General features: G+C 50.9%; 1 protein-coding gene and 1 non-coding gene across 5 annotated transcripts in view; both read left to right on the top strand.

The window, feature by feature from the left end:
- The first annotated feature begins 3,320 nt into the window (after window positions 1–3,320).
- HIP1 (huntingtin interacting protein 1) overlaps window positions 3,321–16,145 on the top strand; it is a 146,330-nt gene continuing 133,505 nt past the window's right edge. For 3 of the 4 annotated variants that reach the window (XR_006783481.1, XM_045819422.1, XM_045819423.1), the window contains exon 1: window positions 3,322–3,640. Coding sequence is in view for 3 of the 4 variants with exons in the window: in XM_045819422.1 (XP_045675378.1) it covers window positions 3,521–3,640 (120 nt within the window). In the remaining variant the exon portion in view is untranslated. Of the gene's footprint in view, window positions 3,641–16,145 lie in introns of all 4 variants that reach the window. The other variant, XM_045819424.1, reaches the window with a different exon arrangement.
- On the top strand, window positions 11,703–11,908 carry LOC123806533. Its single transcript, XR_006783502.1, has one exon. It is a non-coding gene; the product is annotated as a small nucleolar RNA SNORA73 family (small nucleolar RNA).

Below are 16,145 nucleotides of genomic sequence, written 5' to 3'. Positions count from 1 at the left end.
GTCAGTTTCTATAACCTCATACCAGATACTAACTCAGATCCAAACTAGGTCTGGGGTGGGACATATTTCACCAGCTACGGAGAGGCAGATAATCACATGTATCCCCCTTTCGGTTTCCCAGAGATGAGGATTCCATGCCCCAAATCTGGCATCCCTAGAAGGTATAAAGCAAGTGGTTCCAAATGCTGGGAGAGACAGTAAGAGCTAAAGGAAATGAGCAGTGTCCTATAGTTCATGTGCTGGAGGATGGTTTCCCTCAATCCTTGGCAAAGGGTTTGCTGCTGGGGCCAGTTAGACATCTTTATTTTTAACTCACTCTGAGTTTCACAGAGGAAGGTAACTCAATTGAGTCTTTTCTACAGGATGCCTCCAAACCACAAATTCCTAATTCCTATTCTGGTTTATTCTAACAAGAAGTAAGCAGATCAATTCATCCCTGTTTAAAGGGCCCTTTTTATTGAAGCATAAACTCTGGGCAAAGGGTCATAAATCACTCTCTTCCTGGGTGTGTGCAGGACTAAGAACTGGCACACACAGGTAATATTATTATCTTGTCTGTTTTCCTTGTAGACACATTCCGGTGAGCCCCCTGGACTGGGACCTTCCTGCCCCCCTCTCCCCTAGATCTAGTCTCCACTCCACTCTGCTCTGCATCCAGAAGGAGGGGTGGGGCCAGTACTGAGTTATCACCCTTGCCTCTGGCTTCCAGCTGGGTGTGGCCAGTGGGAGGCACTAGTAGGTAATCAGAGGATAGGGGAGAAAAACAGAAAGTGGGATCTCCTAGTGACTAGTGTTCTATCTAAGGCCACAGCCGTGGTCAGGAGCCTCCTGTCCTGTGACTAGAGCTTCCAACTGGTTCCAGTGCAGCTCCCCTGCCTCTCCCTTCACGTACAGGCTGGGTACGGCTTCCACTGTTCCAGTCCGAGTGCCCCACCCTCTTTGGCTCATTCCCTTATTCTAGGTTACACCTTCGTGCAAGTTTCTTCTTCAGCTTTCAATCAGCCCTTCCAGGGTGTGATCCCTTTCCTTCTGTAGCTCTGACTGATACATCTTCACAACCCCCAAACCACCTCAAACGTGATACTCATCTATTGTCTTTATCTCCTAATGGGGTACAATTTACTGATAACACCTACCCTCTTGGCCTTGATGCTCCTTCTATTTCTTCAACTCTTCCTCCCCAGGCTCCTGTTTTCACACATCATTTGCTTACTGGCCAAGTCTATGTTGACATTGTTTCGCTTAGAGATGAAGTCATCTCCTCTTCATCACCCAGCATGCTACTACCATGCTCTTCTACCCAGTGTCATCTCCATATGCCCAGACACAAAGCCTCAAAACCAGGTGACAGTGAACCTCTTCCCAGAGGGACCCAAGGGGAGCAGCCCCTAAGCCTCCCATGTAAACACAATTTTTAAAAAGGTGAAACCCGTGTGCTTGCTATGCAAATAGAGCCTCAAGGCAATCCCCTTCCAATGAGTAGCCATCCTTAAACCCCTCCTCTACAGAAATTCTGGCCCCACCTCTGCCTCCTCTCTTTCATCATTCCCTTTGTCCAAGCCTGTTCACTAACCTCCACAGGACAGGACTTTCTCCTTTCCATTCTAGGGCAGGGCCTCACTGTCTCTCAGCTGTTGCCAGAGTCTCCCCATCAGTTCCCTCCTTTCCCTCTCCTGCCAAGATCCCATCCACACAATGCCAGCCTGGCAAAGCACAGGTCTGAGCAAGAAGAGCCTTCAGTGGCGTCCTCAGGCCTGGGAAGGCCTGCCCACTCTCTCACTTCTCTACCCAGTGTGTAAATTTTTATTGTGGAAGAACTGGGGCCACCTGATAAGCAAGCTCAGGGGAGGCCTGTGAGGCAGCTTTACACACTCAGAGATCTAAAGTAACCACAAAGGATGGTCTAAAGTTAAAATATTAATTGAAAGCAATTTCTGGCGGGTGGTTCTGTCCTAGGCCAGTATTTTTGCCTAACGAAGGTCAATTTTACTTTAACTAAGTCTGTCTATCGTCTTTTGCATCTGTGATTACATACTTTTGGAATGTCAAGGTAACTTCCTTTTTCCCCAACTCCTTGGGCACAAGCTGAGATCACAAATCCCCCCATTGTTATTGTTATTATGTTAATTGTTGACTGTTAACTAACCTTTACCCACTTATGTAAAAGATGCGTCTATCATTTCAATTTTTATTCAATCCCAGAGCGTGCCACCCCACCCCCCACCCACTTTCTCCCGCTTCCCTTAATCTATCACCAATGGCTTTCATGTAAACCCTTTCAGGCTCCTCCTTTGATTCTAATGTATAAAATAAGGTGCTAAACTGCCATTCTCCAGAACATTTCTCAGTCTGCTGAGTTATGGCTTCCCGGCAATTGTTGTCAGTTTCGCTCAAATTAACTCACCAAAAATTCTCTACAGGTTTTGAATGTTTCTTACGTTGACATTTTCAAAAGTTCTTAGGTAAAATTTTTTCTATTTTTTATTTTTTTTAGTTAAAAAATGTTAATGCCCTTCTTTGCTTTGAGCTTCAAAGCTTCGCTCCTAACACCAAAATTTACGGAAAACTCTAACTTTGCGTTCAACATCACGCTTCCCTCTGCCCGTCGGTACCTTGGCTGAAGTCTGAGGATGGCAGTGGCAGCCCAGAGGCAGGGATAAATAAAGTGTCCACAGAGGTTTCTACCAACGAATACTGTGGCCGGTCCAGATGAGGAAAGGTTTGGAAAGAGGGTGCGGGAGGTTCCAGCTGACCCAGCCCAGCGCTCCCCGGGGCTGCAATCATTACAGAGAAGACTGGCAGGGATTCAGGACGGGGTCAGGATCAGGAAGGAAGCCGCGGGAACTGGGTGGAGACCGCCACCCACAGCGGCCGGGTCTGGCAGATGCCGACCCATCCTGCGGGAGCCGGGCCTGGGGGTAGCGCCTCCGGGGCTGCAGCCGCCAGGTCGGTCCATCCCGCGCTCTCCGGTCCCCGGCCGAAAGGAAGTAAACAGGGTGTTCCAGGCGGGTCAGAAGTCCCCGCGGGAGGGCCGACTCCCGGCCAGGAGGACCCCCACCCACCACGCGGGACCCCGCAGAGCCCGGGCCGCAAGAGAGAGCGGCCGGCGGGGAAAGGGCACGGACTAGGGCGGGGGAGCGCGGGGTGGGGGTGGGGGCGGGCGGTGCTCCGGCGTCGGGGGCGTGGCGGGAGAGGGCGGGCCAGGGCCTTCCCCAGACCCCGCCCCCGCCGGGGGCGGTGGGACCCAATGACGGACAAGCCTCCGGGCCGGTCCCCGCGCGCCGGGCAGTCCGGAGGGCTCGGCCGGGCGGGACGCACCGGGGGGGCTTCGGAGGGACCGGGTGCGGGCAGGGAAAGCCTCTGGGTGGGGCGGGGCCTCGGGAGAGAAGCAGCGCTTCCAACCAATGAGAGGCGGCAGCCGTCCCGTTAGCGCCGGATCCCACCGGGGCGGGCGGGGCGGACGGCGCCGAGGGGGATCCCGGCGCGGCCGAGGGCCCCAGACTCCGCTCCGCGAGGCGACATGGACCGGATGACCAGCTCCATGAAGCAGGTGCCCAACCCCCTGCCCAAAGTGCTGAGCCGGCGCGGCGTCGGCGCGGGGATGGAGGCGGCGGAGCGCGAGAGCTTCGAGCGGACTCAGGTGAGGACCTGGGGACCCCGGGGGCACGCGTGGCTGGGGCATCCCTGAGACGCGGTGTGCCGGAGGGGCTTCGAAGGGAGCAGGGGTCTTGCCGCCCGAGGGTAGGACAGGGCAAGGGGACCGCCAGAGGGGGCATCTCGTGCGCAGGTCTGGGCGACCTGGGAAGGTCGGGGACCCGGGCATCCCAGCTGGCCTGGGAGAGAGGCAGGGCGGCTCCGAGGAGCTAGCGGGATCCGTGCGGCGCGGCTGACGGGAGCGGTCCCGGCGGGATAGCAGGGGCGGTGTCAGGGGGAAGAACTGAAAAGTGACGGAATGGAAGTGCCCCTAGGCAAGGGGAGTGCGTTGGAGAGCCACTTTGGGGCGCAAGTGTGGTGGCGAAGAGTTAGGGGGCTGGGCTGGGGATGCGAAAGGTCGCGGATGTGAAGGGGTCGGAGCCCTTTCCTCTCCTGTCGATCGCTTCTCAGTTGCATCGACACTCCCCCCTCGCCTATTACCCCCTTCCTGGTGCCTCCTGCTTAGCTCACACCACCCCCAGCTGTCGGCCCTCGGAGGCTGGGCCAGAGGGGTTTGAGCGGTGAGAAGGAATGTAGGAAATGCGAAGTGTGGCCCAGCTTGGAAAATAACTGGGGGCTGGAGGAGGGGGCGGCCAGGGCAGGAATGGAGGTGCTTGGCCCGACAGTCCAATGCCGGTAAGATGAGCTAGCTCCCCAGTGGTGCCCTGACTTGGGGTCCTGATTTCATCCCCCAAGATGTGCCTGACAGCTAATAGGCAGACTGCCCTACTTGTCCAGCCTGACCAGGGCTGGGGGCCAAAATTCCTCTGTGTCATCAACAAAAAGCCACAATCCATTTTTACCTAGCGTTTTAATGCCTGGTGTATTGATTTGACCGAATTAAGCTGACATGTTCATAATGTTCATCAGCTCGTTTGTATGCAATATCCATTTCAAAGGGTGCAGTACTTTTAATCCCAGTGCCAAAATTGTTTAGGCAGATTGGTTCTTCACTCCTCTCAGAGTGGAACCTTTGAAGATCCAGCTGGGCCTCCACTGCCAGAGGGCTGGTTTCCCTGCTCTGTTCTGCCCCCCCTCACCGCCCCCCCCAAAAAAAAAACCCTTTCAGATAGCAAAGATTGTGAGGACCTGACTAAGTGTTCTATATATGGAATCTTGCAAAGAATAAAGCTTTACACCTGGGGGACTTCATCCTTTTCCCTTCCCAGCCGCCTCTGGCCCCTCACAGGTGTGTCTGGATGATGTAAAGTAGGGCGTGTCCTCTTCCTGAGTCTTCCTACCCCAGGTGGGATGGGTGAGGTGGCCTTTCACTTATGCCTCTCAGGGTCCAGCTGGGTTCAAGGCTTGTTCTCTGGCTTTGTGGACTGGGCTGCTGAAAAGAAGGAAGCTTTCCATGCCCGTCTGCCTTGGGTGTGAGTGCCTCTACCAGTTGCCTGGTCACATGAGGCTTTTTGCCCCAGGAAACAGTGTGAATATTCTTCTCCTTTTTTCAGATGGAAAAGGAGAATAAATAGGTGTCATTTTATGATACTCCATTCCTTCTAGAGTCTCAAATAAGTAAAAACTGGAGCAATAAAGAAATAAAACTTTGACCCATTAGAGTGATAGAAATTAGGTTTGTGAAAGTTTCCACCTACGACTGGCATGTTCCCTCACTATCCAGGGACAGCCCAATGGGGAGAGTCTAGATTATTCTGTGGAATACTTGTAATTGGCTAAATTTGACCTAGTGTTGGGGGTAGTGGGAAGCGAGGAGGTAGTCTGGAGCAGGAAAAGGGAGTTTTTCTATTGGGGGTAGGAGAGTAAAAAAAAAGAAAACAATCCTAAAATTTCACATTAGTCAATCTGCAAAAATTTGTTTTGTTTAATGACTACCTATCAAATATATTATGATACATAAAAATAAGTTAGAAAAAATTTTTTGAGTGAAGAGACGGTGAGAATGAGCCAAGGTATAGTGATAATTGTAACTAATTAGTGTTTGGCACTGTTCTAAGTACTTTATTGTATTATCTTTAAGCTTTACAAGCACCTATTAGGTAGGGTATCAGCCACATTTTCCTGGAGGAAATGGAGGCCCAGAGAGGTTAAATAACCTGCCCAAGGTCACACAGTTGAAAGTTGCCTCTGACTACTGGGCAGAGCACTGGCATTGGAGCTAGAAGAGGTTTGAATTTTATGGCTGGCCCTGTGGCTAGGCTGTGTGGCCTGAGGCAAATTGTCTGTCCTTTCTAAGCCTCTGTTTCTTTATTGTAAAGTAAAGACAATACTTGTGGAGATTAATTTAAAGAATATGTGTGAAGGCATTTTGTAAACTGTGGAGCATTATTTCAGTGATTATTGCTATATATAATCTAACTGGGGAGATAAGACATAAGAAAGCAGTGTAAGTAATCGTGCAGGTTGTGATTAACGCTTCAGTAGAGGGACAGAGGTGTTACTAGGTAATGCGGTAATTACCAAGAGCACACACATAAAGTACAGGCTGTGTGTGGGGGTTGGGGGTGGGGAGGGATAGCAGCCCTCACCCAGGACCGAACCCCTTTCAGCATGAGTTAGCACTTGCCGGGTGGAGGGGAGAGGATTCCAGGAATGGGAATGGCATCAGGAAACACCTGGAGGTGAGTGTGGATGGCACGGATTGGCAGGGGTGGAGACAGGAGCAGAATTGGCCATTCCTACCTCCTGCCTGCTGTCAACTTTTCTATGGTGCTGTCAGTTAACTGTGAGCTTCCTGAGACAGGACTGTGTCTTGTTTTTGTCTGTGTCCTCAGATGCCCGAGGCTTGTGTCAGTGGTGAGCTGGTTGTAGTTGAGCAGAGAAAATGACTGGTTATCTCCAGCAGAGAAGCCCTGGCCTGGGTGGGTCACTCAGCTGTGGACTGCAGAGGACAACTGAAGTTATTTGATGTGTTTCCCTCCACGTTTTCCTCCTGGTTCAGCCTTGCCTCCTACATTGTCAGTCGGGAACCTGCCCCGTGCCCACCAGAGGGTTCTGATTTCTCTGCCTTTCTTCTGGTCAGGCCAGTGTCCTGGCGGAGCCCTCAGGCCATCCTTGTTTTCTCACTTCTGCCAGCTTCTTCTGGGAAGCCTTCCCTCCTCTGTTCTCCTGGCATCATCCTCACACTGCACACAGTCACTGTTCCTGCCAGAGTGGGGACCCCAGACCCACCTGCCACAGCGCCCATCTCCAACTAGACCCCTGGCGTGTCCTCCATCCAGTCTATCACAAGTAACCTTCAGGCTCTAGGAAAATGAAAAGTTGGTCTTGCTCTCAAAATAGCTGCTGTAACAGTAACCCCTTGCCTGAAGCACTTTGTGAAGCATGTTTTAGCCATCATTGGGCTCCATGGTGGTTAGGTAACATCTCCCTCACTTTATGGATGAGAGCTTGGTAACTTACCTCGGGCTAGTGGTTGGTGAATAACAGGGTTGGAATTCAGACCCAGGATTCCAGGTTCCAGGTCTCGGGCCCCCTCCACCACACTGTCCTCACATTGCCAGTTCAGGAGGGTGATTCGAAATGAACTAGATGGGCTGCAACTCACAGACAAACAAAATGCCCTGATTCTATTTACTTAGCTGGAAAGTAGTTTTCTCTATGGTTTGTTTATTCTTTTCAACATGCATTTAGTAAGCGCATACTGTGGAAGGGACAGGGAGATGAGGTTGATAAAGGAGACCAGCTCCGAGGAGCTCATGAGTCAGCGGGGGGTGGACCAGCCCCGCAGGGTTCCTCTGTGTCAAGGACAGAGGACCTGCAGCCCCAGCCTCACCGGAGTCCTGACCAGAGCAGGACCTGCTGAATCTGAGCCTGCATTTCAGCCAGAGTCCCAGTGGTCCTGTGCACACCTAAATTTCAGCAGCTCTGCTCTGTGGCAGGTGAATGCTGGGATCAGAGGGGAGAGGCTGGGGCTCTGGAAACACAGAGGAGCCTTTGGAAAGGAACAGTCTCTTCAGGTGGAGCCCAGCACAGAGTACAGAATCCCAGTGAATCACGTGTTTGGAAGGACCAGGAGATTTGGGTTCTTCAGAAGAAGAGACAGAAACAAGTATTTATTAAGGGGCTTCTGGGTACTAGAAACATGTTAGGTGATTTCTACCCATTTAATAGCTTGGACTGAGAGAACAAGTGACTTGGCCAAGGTCACACAGTGAGTCAAGAGAAGCCAGGGCTTTAACATCGGACAGCCAAGTCTTCTTCTCATGTTAAGTCAGGGTGTTTCTGCCACCTTGTTCACGATCTTCAGCAGATGCTCAGCTTTGGATTCATCAGCTGAGAGGTTTAAGGGTTGGCTGAGAGGGATCAGTGGTTCTCAACCCTGGTTTGTGGGAATGGCTTCTTACGTAAAAGTTACCCGGATCTCCTCCTTGCTCCCTTAGTTGGTATTGAAAATGTAGAAAGGACGCCAACAACTTCCTTCAGGTCCATGGTTTCCTCCCACTCATACTCATCATAATAGCCGACATTACCGCATTTACCGTGTGTAGTTGGTAAATGCCTCACATCAGGAGTGTAAACCCATTTTCACCAGGGGCCACGTCAGCCTTGAGATTGCCTTCAAAGGACCGAATGTATTTTCAACTCCTTAACTATTAAGGAGTAGTTACAATTACACAGTCCTAAAATTATTTCAGCCCTTTGAAGGCAACCAGGAAGCTGATATGGCCCCCAGTGAAAATGAGCTTGACACCCCTGCCTTACATGAGCCACTGCTTTCAATTCTTGCAACAAATTTATGAATTATAATCCCTATTTTATAGATGAGGAAATTGAGGCTTAAGAGGGGTTAATAACCAGCTCAGGGTCCTGAAGTAAGTGACAGAGCTGAGACTCAGACCCAGGGAAACCAGTCTCAGAGCCTGGCCGTACACAATTCCCGTCCCTGTGTGTCATTGCCTGACCCGTTCTGGCTGTCTCCCTCCTTCCTCCCACTAACTGTTGGGGTCCCCGAGGCACTGCCCTCACCCCACTTCTCTTTTATCTCCTATCCACTTCCTCTGCCCTCAGCACCATCCGCTGGTGTCTGGGCTCACCTCCATGATGCCACTTCCCCACATCTCCCCCCTGACTTCCTAGCCCGACTGACCACTTCCTATTGGACATCTCCCCCTGGGTAAACCATACGTGGCCCAAACTCCACCCTTCAGCCTCTTCAGTCTCTGAACGCCTGTGTCTGGTCCCCATCATCTCCTTGGCATCAGCTCTGAGTCCTCCCTCCCTCTTGCCCTCACAGTCCCATTCTGCCCATGACACTTCTCTTGTCTCTTTGCTTCTCACTGTTCCTGCCTTTATTACTTATTGTCTATGTTGTTGTAATCCCATCCACCCTGCCCCCTAAATAACCTGGTGCCAGATGGCTTGTCTCTAAAGCCCAACACTGCTTTTGTAACTCCCTCTTTTCGAGAATCTTTGATGGCTCCCCAGAGACCCTGCACGATGTGGCACAGCAGGGTCCCCAGTCCCTATCCTTCTCAGGCCTTAACTCACACTGCCTCCTTCCACTAGACAGCCCCTGAAGTCTAGTTTCCGCTAGATCGTGTGTTCAAGTGAGCAGGGCCCCTAGCTACTGTATGTCTCTCCATTCACCCGAGCAAGCCCACATCTTGGCTTCCCTTCTAGACTCTAAGCTCCTGGGGGCAGCGTCTGGTCCTCAGGGCCTTGCAATGCTGCCTGTTTGCCAAACATGTGAGTATGAAACAGTTGGAGGATCTACAGGGAGCCTGGGTACTAACGAAGGCAGGCCCCCTCTTGCAGAGTACTTTTCTTTTGCACATTTTGGAGATTCTCCCTCTTTCTCCTTTGGTTACTCCAGTGATTAATTCTTACTAAGTTTCTGCCCCATGTGCCCTGCCTGTGCACCCCGTGTGCCAGGGAAGTCCCTGCCCAGCTCCTGAGAGCTGGGCTGGAGAACCCACTTAGGAGAACGCCTACAGAGTCTAAAAACAAAATTTGGGCTGAAGATCAATTATTTGAATTTCTGTAGAGTTTGGAATACTTTATAAGCATTCCAAAAACATGGCCTTGGCCTTCCCAGGGCATCTTTCTTCTTTAGGTGGGACCTTTCTGAGCTAGAAGATATCACCAGGAAGGGAGACTGACTAGCACAGTGTCTCAGGCACCTGGGCGTGGTTAATGGCAGTGACCGTGTGCAGGGGCTGGCGTTTGCGGCAGGGCGTAAGAGATGTTGGGATGAGTTCAGAGGAACGTGAGAGCCCTCCCCTGGAGAATATCTGGCTGTGCTACTGAATGTCTTGTTTCAAAATGAGGAGGCTGGAAAAGATTTCTGAAAGTCCTTCCAGCTCTCCAATATTTTAGCTTATTTGAGAGCCTCCTGTCAACAGGCTTTCACACTGCGGAATAACGGTGTGCATTTCTTCTGAGCTTTCTCTGCTGGCTTGAAGAGAATGCCCCTTGTGTATGGAATGGGCCCGGGTCCTGGTGAGGGTACTGGTGACGAGGGGCTCAGGAGAGGATGCTGCTGCACCTCAGGAAGGGTAGGGAGTGGTCCTCCTGTATGGCTCAGGAGAGCAGATCCCTAGCGCCACTTGGGCACTGAAAGGGTTCCTTGCCCGTGAGGCACTGATGAGGGCCCGTTTATGTTCCCCATCCATTGGCACACTTATCCCATGACCTCGTGGAGGAGACCTGGGTGGGGTGTGGGGCGCAGCCTGGTGCAGCGGGCTGGGGCCAGTGCTTTGCCTGCATGCGGAGGGTTGATGGCCTGGAGAGATGCCCACCTACGAAAGGGAACTTGTCAGCCCCACCTCTTGGCAGAGTGGGAGCTGCTTCCTGTTTTCCTGCCCGGGCAGGCAGGGAGGAGCCCTGTTCCCAGCTGTGGGCTGTATGGTTCAGGGAGAAGGATGGGCAACGAAGGTGTCCTCTGGCTCAGACGTGGGAAGAGGACTGGGATCTAAAAGGTCGCTGCTGCTGTTTCTGCTGTCAGTGCTGTGGGGCAGCTCAGGAAGCTGGTGTGGCCGGTGGCTTCTGATGTAACAACAGCCAACACTGCAGTTATAAAGCACATTTACACACAACCTTTTTTTAGGTACAGCACAACCATGCAGTAGGTGGTTGGGGTCAATTTTCATGCGTGGACACTGAGGCTCAGAGAGCTGAAGTGACTCGCCTTAACAGCACTCAGGAAGTGGCTGAGCTGAGGCTTGAACCTGGTGACTCGGATCTCAGACTCTTCCTTTCCACATGTATCTCCCTTCAAAGCTGAAGCGTGGTCTGGGGCTTTGGGCTGAAGTTCAATTATTTGAATAACTTAGAAAAGGTACAGAGATTTTTTTCCCCCTAGGTCTTTCCCAATTGACTATTGGGACATTTGAAATTCCTCCCAGAAGAGTATTTTTGCAATAATCATCAAAGGGCCTGTATCAAGAATATGTAAAAAACTTATAAGAAAAAAAAAAGGGCAACGTAATAGAAAAATAGGCCGGAGGAACTTCACAAAAGAGGATTAACGAATGGCCAATAAACATAGGAAAAGGTGTGCAACTCCACGAGTAATCGGGGAAATGCAAATTAAATTACTGTGAGATCAAGATGGCTGAAATAAAAGTGAAAAATGCCTGACAGTGCCAAGCGTTGACAAGGACGCGAAGCAGGCAGACACCGGTGCCCTGCGATGCGGCCGTGCACTGGTGCAGCCGGCGTACGGCCCCATCAGTTTTCCAGGCTGTTTCGGAAAACTGCTTTGGAAAACAGTCTGGGATTATCCTAAAATTGAAGATGTACACGCTCAATAACCCAGCAATTCCACTTCTAGCTATATACTGAATAGAAATGCATACATATGTATCAAGAAGAACATTCATAATCATATTTTGTAATAGCCCCAGACTAGAAACAATCTAAAAGTCCATTGACAATAGAGAGATAAATTGTGACATTGTCTCTCATTGGGATACTTTACCAAAATGAAAATGAGTAAAATATAGCTATACTCAGAAACATGCATGAATCTTACCAAAAAAGGCAGCCCAAAAGGACACCTTCTGTATGCTTCCACTCACATCAGGCTTAAAAAACAGGCAGATCTCCCATGTGGATGCCCCCCAGGAGGTCACTCTCCCTGGGGCTCTGTCTGGGTGGCAAAAGGCAGCTCAGGACTCTGGCCCTTGATGAGCGGTCCATTCCCACAGTCCTGGAGAGAAAGCGGGGCCTTGAGTCCGCACCTGCATGTTCCTGCACCTGCTCAGAGTCCTGTGGACAGTGGCAGAGGAGACAAACCATGTAGAAAACATCGAGAAAAAAAAGAAAAACTAAAAATTAAAAATATTTTTTAAAATAGGCAAAGCTAAACCAGTGCTAAGGGGTGCTCCTTAGATGGGAAAACTGTAAAGAAGAGAGGGAACGGTCGTCATGCCACTCCAGGTGCAGGACTGACTCTGCGCGCGGGGAGGTGAGTGATTGGAGTGTGTGCAAAGGGATCTTGGAGGTGCGGCCACCAGCCTGTTTATTGGTCCAGGTGGTTATGAAAATTTATTAGCTGTACATTTTTGTTTTGTGTAGTTATTTCACAGTACAAAAGGTTGAAAACAACAACAATAACAACCTCTTCCTAGTGAATAGAAGACGGTGTTTGAGGAGGCTAAGGACCTGCCACGTATGCATTTGAGGTCTCTTTCGAATGCAGCCTTCCCTGTGAAAACATTTCTGACGCTGCCCTAGAACTGGAAAGCCTCTGATGTATGAATCATGCATACACAAGCACCTTCCGAGCACTGCTGTAACATGTAGCCAGGAAGTGGAGACCTGTCATTAACCCACACTTACCGTGTTGCCCTCGCTTCCATTCATTTGTCTTTCTGCCTTAGTGGCAGATGGGCTCTGAGTTCCTCACTCAGCGTTTAGCCAGCTTCCCCGCATCTAGCAGAGGGCTTTACATCAGCTAAGCCTCAGGGTGTCTGTGAAATACAAAATCAATTAGGTGGTAAAAAGTTCTCAAAGGAGAGACTGTGAGAAGAAAGTGTGTCTCCGGGCTCAAAAGAAGTACATTTGAATAAAACTAAAGACCTGATGGTGGACTTTTGGAACACAACCTGAAGTTTTAGTTCATGTTACAAAGATTTGGATCAAGTCATGCATAAGGAAGCTAGGATAAGCCACCCTGAGCATCTGGGAGCTTGGGGAATGTCACCTGGGAACGTGGCAAAAACGCCAACCTTCTAACGATGGTTCTTCCAGGTCTTTGGCTGTGTGGTGTGTGGAGCCAGCCCACAGTGCAGTTGCTCTGTGTGTTATGTCTTAATCCCCTGCCATACGCTCCCTCTCCCGTTTTGGCTGGAAGCAGTTGCCTTCTCTGTTTGGTCTTCCTTGGATGCATCTTGACCAATGACATATTCTCCCCTCCCATTTTCTGTAATACTTCAGAAAGCACAGGTATGAGCTGTGTGGTTTCTTCTCTGAGCAACGTCCAGGGTAGCTGCCCCTAGAGTAACAGGGCTCAGCCCAGGGCTCCGTGTCTCTGGGCTTGGCACTTGGTAGGCATCCACAAAATCTATGTTGAGTGCCTCGTTCATCTTATAACCTCGGGTTCCTGGCACAGTGTCTGCCCTTGAGTGACTCTTGTTAAGGGTATGGGGAATGAAGGATAAAGTATTTTGAATTAAGAACTGAATGAGCATCACCCATTTTTGGTCCCAGCTGGGAACCATGGACCCTGATGACCTAACTGTGAGCGTGGGTTCTCATGGGCACATTGGGAGCCACCAGAGGAACGCTAACGAGACCAGCTCTCTGATGTAAAGTGGGTGGTTCTCTGCGGACTTCCTCTTGAATGTCAACTCCCTGACTCATGCTGGGAAGTGACTTGAGATCTTCTGTTTCCTTTGAGATCCTTAATGTAAGCTGGGACTCCTCCCTGTACAGTCTAGGTCCATTCTTGCTGATAGGAAAAACCCAACACACTTAAACCTGAACTCCGTCTCTTGCCACAAACTTGACTGTCCTTTGTTCTCAGATTTTGAGAATTTCACTTTATAAACCATCCCTAGCCATTCCAGCTGAAATTCTCTCAGTCATCCCTGATGCCCATCTAGTCTGCCTGCACCCCTGCAGCTTGTCACAGATGCCTGGTGTTACGTCTCCCTGATTGCTCTGCATCTCACTTGCACTTCACCCACCGCGGCCTGTGCCTCCTTTCGGCCCTTCATCTCCAGCCTGAACTGTTTACGACACAGCCCTGCCGGCCTTCCTTCCCTCCAGTCTCTACCCTCTTGCGATCTACCCTCCCCTTGGCCATCTGAATTCTGTTTTAAAAGGCGTAACTGCTTGTATGATTTCATGTTTTAAAAACCTCTGTTTTTTATGCATTACTCCGAGCTGAAACCCAAGCCTGTTGGCATGACACAGAGCCAGCTTCGACGTCCTGCTGCTCTCCTCCTCTGCAGCCCAGCCTCACCCAGCCCTCGGCATTCTCCCAGCATAGGCCCGTTCCACTCCTTTGTGTTTTTCCAGGTAGCGCCATTCTTTTCTGCCTGGAATGCCTCTTCCACTCTATTCGCCTGCCAAACTCTTCTTCGTTGTTTATTATTATTTTAGATTTTATTTTATTTCTAGAAAGAGGGGAAGGGAGGGAGAAAGAGAGGGAGAGAAACATTGATCAGCTGCCTCCCACACGCACCCCAACCAGGGACCAGCCTGCAACCCTAGCATGTGCCCTGACCAGGAATCGAACCGGCGACCTTTCACTTTGCGGGATAATGCCCAAGTAGCTGAGTCACACCGGCCCTTTAAAGCAGAGAACGCTTCTCTGCCTGCAAGCAGAAGAAAGATGTGGCAGAGAGAATGCAGGTGTGACAAGGAGTCAATGTGCCTTTGCTGGCTCTGAGACGCAGGGCCCCCCCATGTGCCAGGACTAGAGGTAGACCGCTAGGAGCTCATGGGTGGCCCCTGGCTGACAGCCAGCAAGGGTACAGGACCTCGGGTTTCTGGCCACAAGGAATTAGACTATACCAAAAACTGGAATGACCCCAGAAGGGAATTTTCCCTGCACTTCCAGCAGGGAATGCAGCCCTGCTGACACCTTGATTTTAGCCAGTGAGATGGAGTTGCCCTTCCAACCTACCAAACTGTTAGATGAAACGTGGGCATTGTTTTAAGCTGTTAAATTTGTGGTAATTTGTTACAGCAACAGTTACACCTACTCTGGGATGATAACAGGTAACTTATGCCCTGGGGCAAGAGGCCTAGCGGGGGGGGCCCTGCCTCCCCGCAGGGATGGGCCACCCTCCCTCACCCGGAGGGACACTTGCTCCTTCATCTGTGCTCATTGTGGTCATGGACGGAATGTTGGACTTCCACGCTTGGCACTTTTTCACAGAAGTTTTATCCTGGAAAAACAATTCAGCAGCCTATTCAAAACATTCTTTCCTGCCGGGCCATGGAGTTCTTTCGTGCAGTTCCAAGTTTAAGGATCACAGATATAATCACTTAACCTTAAAAAAAAATTCTTGGTGGAATCCTGTGCTACTCAAAAAGGCAGGTGGAGAATCCCCATGTTACTGTAGGATCAGGATGGTCTCTGCTGGAAAGAGCTGACTTGAGTCAGGAAGCAGAGGTGACAATCCATGATGGGCTTTCCCCCAGCATGGGCCTGCTGTGTCCCGATTTTTACAGAGGTCCTGGTGGTCTGGAATGGTCCCGTGTTCCTGGGCTCCGCTGCAGAGCAGCCGGGAGCTCCTGGAGCACTGGGTTAAGAATCAGAAGCCTTGTTTCTGGCAGTGGTTTTTCCTTCTGCCATGGCCTGTACCTGCTATAGGTGTTCAGTCAGCCTCTATGAAATGAGGGGGTTGGGCGAGACTGCCCCAAAGGCCTGGAGGATTGGCGATTCTGGGTCAGTGCAGTTCTGGGGTAGCAGTCCTGTCGGGGCTGGCTGCCTCTTGACAACATGTGGCCCTTGTTGTTCCAGCTCTGCTGTCCTGATTCCCGGCTTTCCCGCCCCCAAGAGACCTTCCCTTCTGGCTGCAATTAGTTGTTATGGGGGACTTCTGTGTTGGCCAGATGGACCTGTGTCCCCCTAAGGAACTGGCCTCTCAGGGTCACTCACTCAGAAAACTCACAGTGCAGCTGGCTACCTCTGCCCAAGCACCGGCTGCTGCCTTCTGCTCAGGACTGTGCAGTGCTCAGGACAGACCACGTGCTGAGCACCTCTGCGACAGTCTTCTCATCCTGTGGTAGCCTCCCAGTGTTAGCCTGTTAGGCCTCGGCTGTACCATGTAAAAAGTATCATTTTCAGAAAAATTCTTTGACACTAAATCAGAGGCACATGGGATGTCTAAAATGATGCCGTTGCAGCAAACCTGTGGCCCAACCTACTAAATCTGTTGGACTTAGAGAACACTTGGGTTTCCGCATTCTCCACCACTCCCTGCTGTCTTCTACCACCAGCCTGCTTCATGCATGGCCCTCAGCTCCCTGGTTCCTGGCATTGTCTGAGGGGTGACCTCTGATTTAGTCCAGTTTCCCAGAAGAAAGGGAGG

Source organism: Phyllostomus hastatus, unplaced genomic scaffold, assembly GCF_019186645.2.
Source record: "Phyllostomus hastatus isolate PE091 unplaced genomic scaffold, TTU_PhHast_1.1 phas_scaffold_385, whole genome shotgun sequence".
In the NCBI taxonomy this organism is placed as follows: Eukaryota; Metazoa; Chordata; class Mammalia; order Chiroptera; family Phyllostomidae; genus Phyllostomus; species Phyllostomus hastatus.
This window is presented reverse-complemented; position numbering and strand designations above follow the sequence as displayed.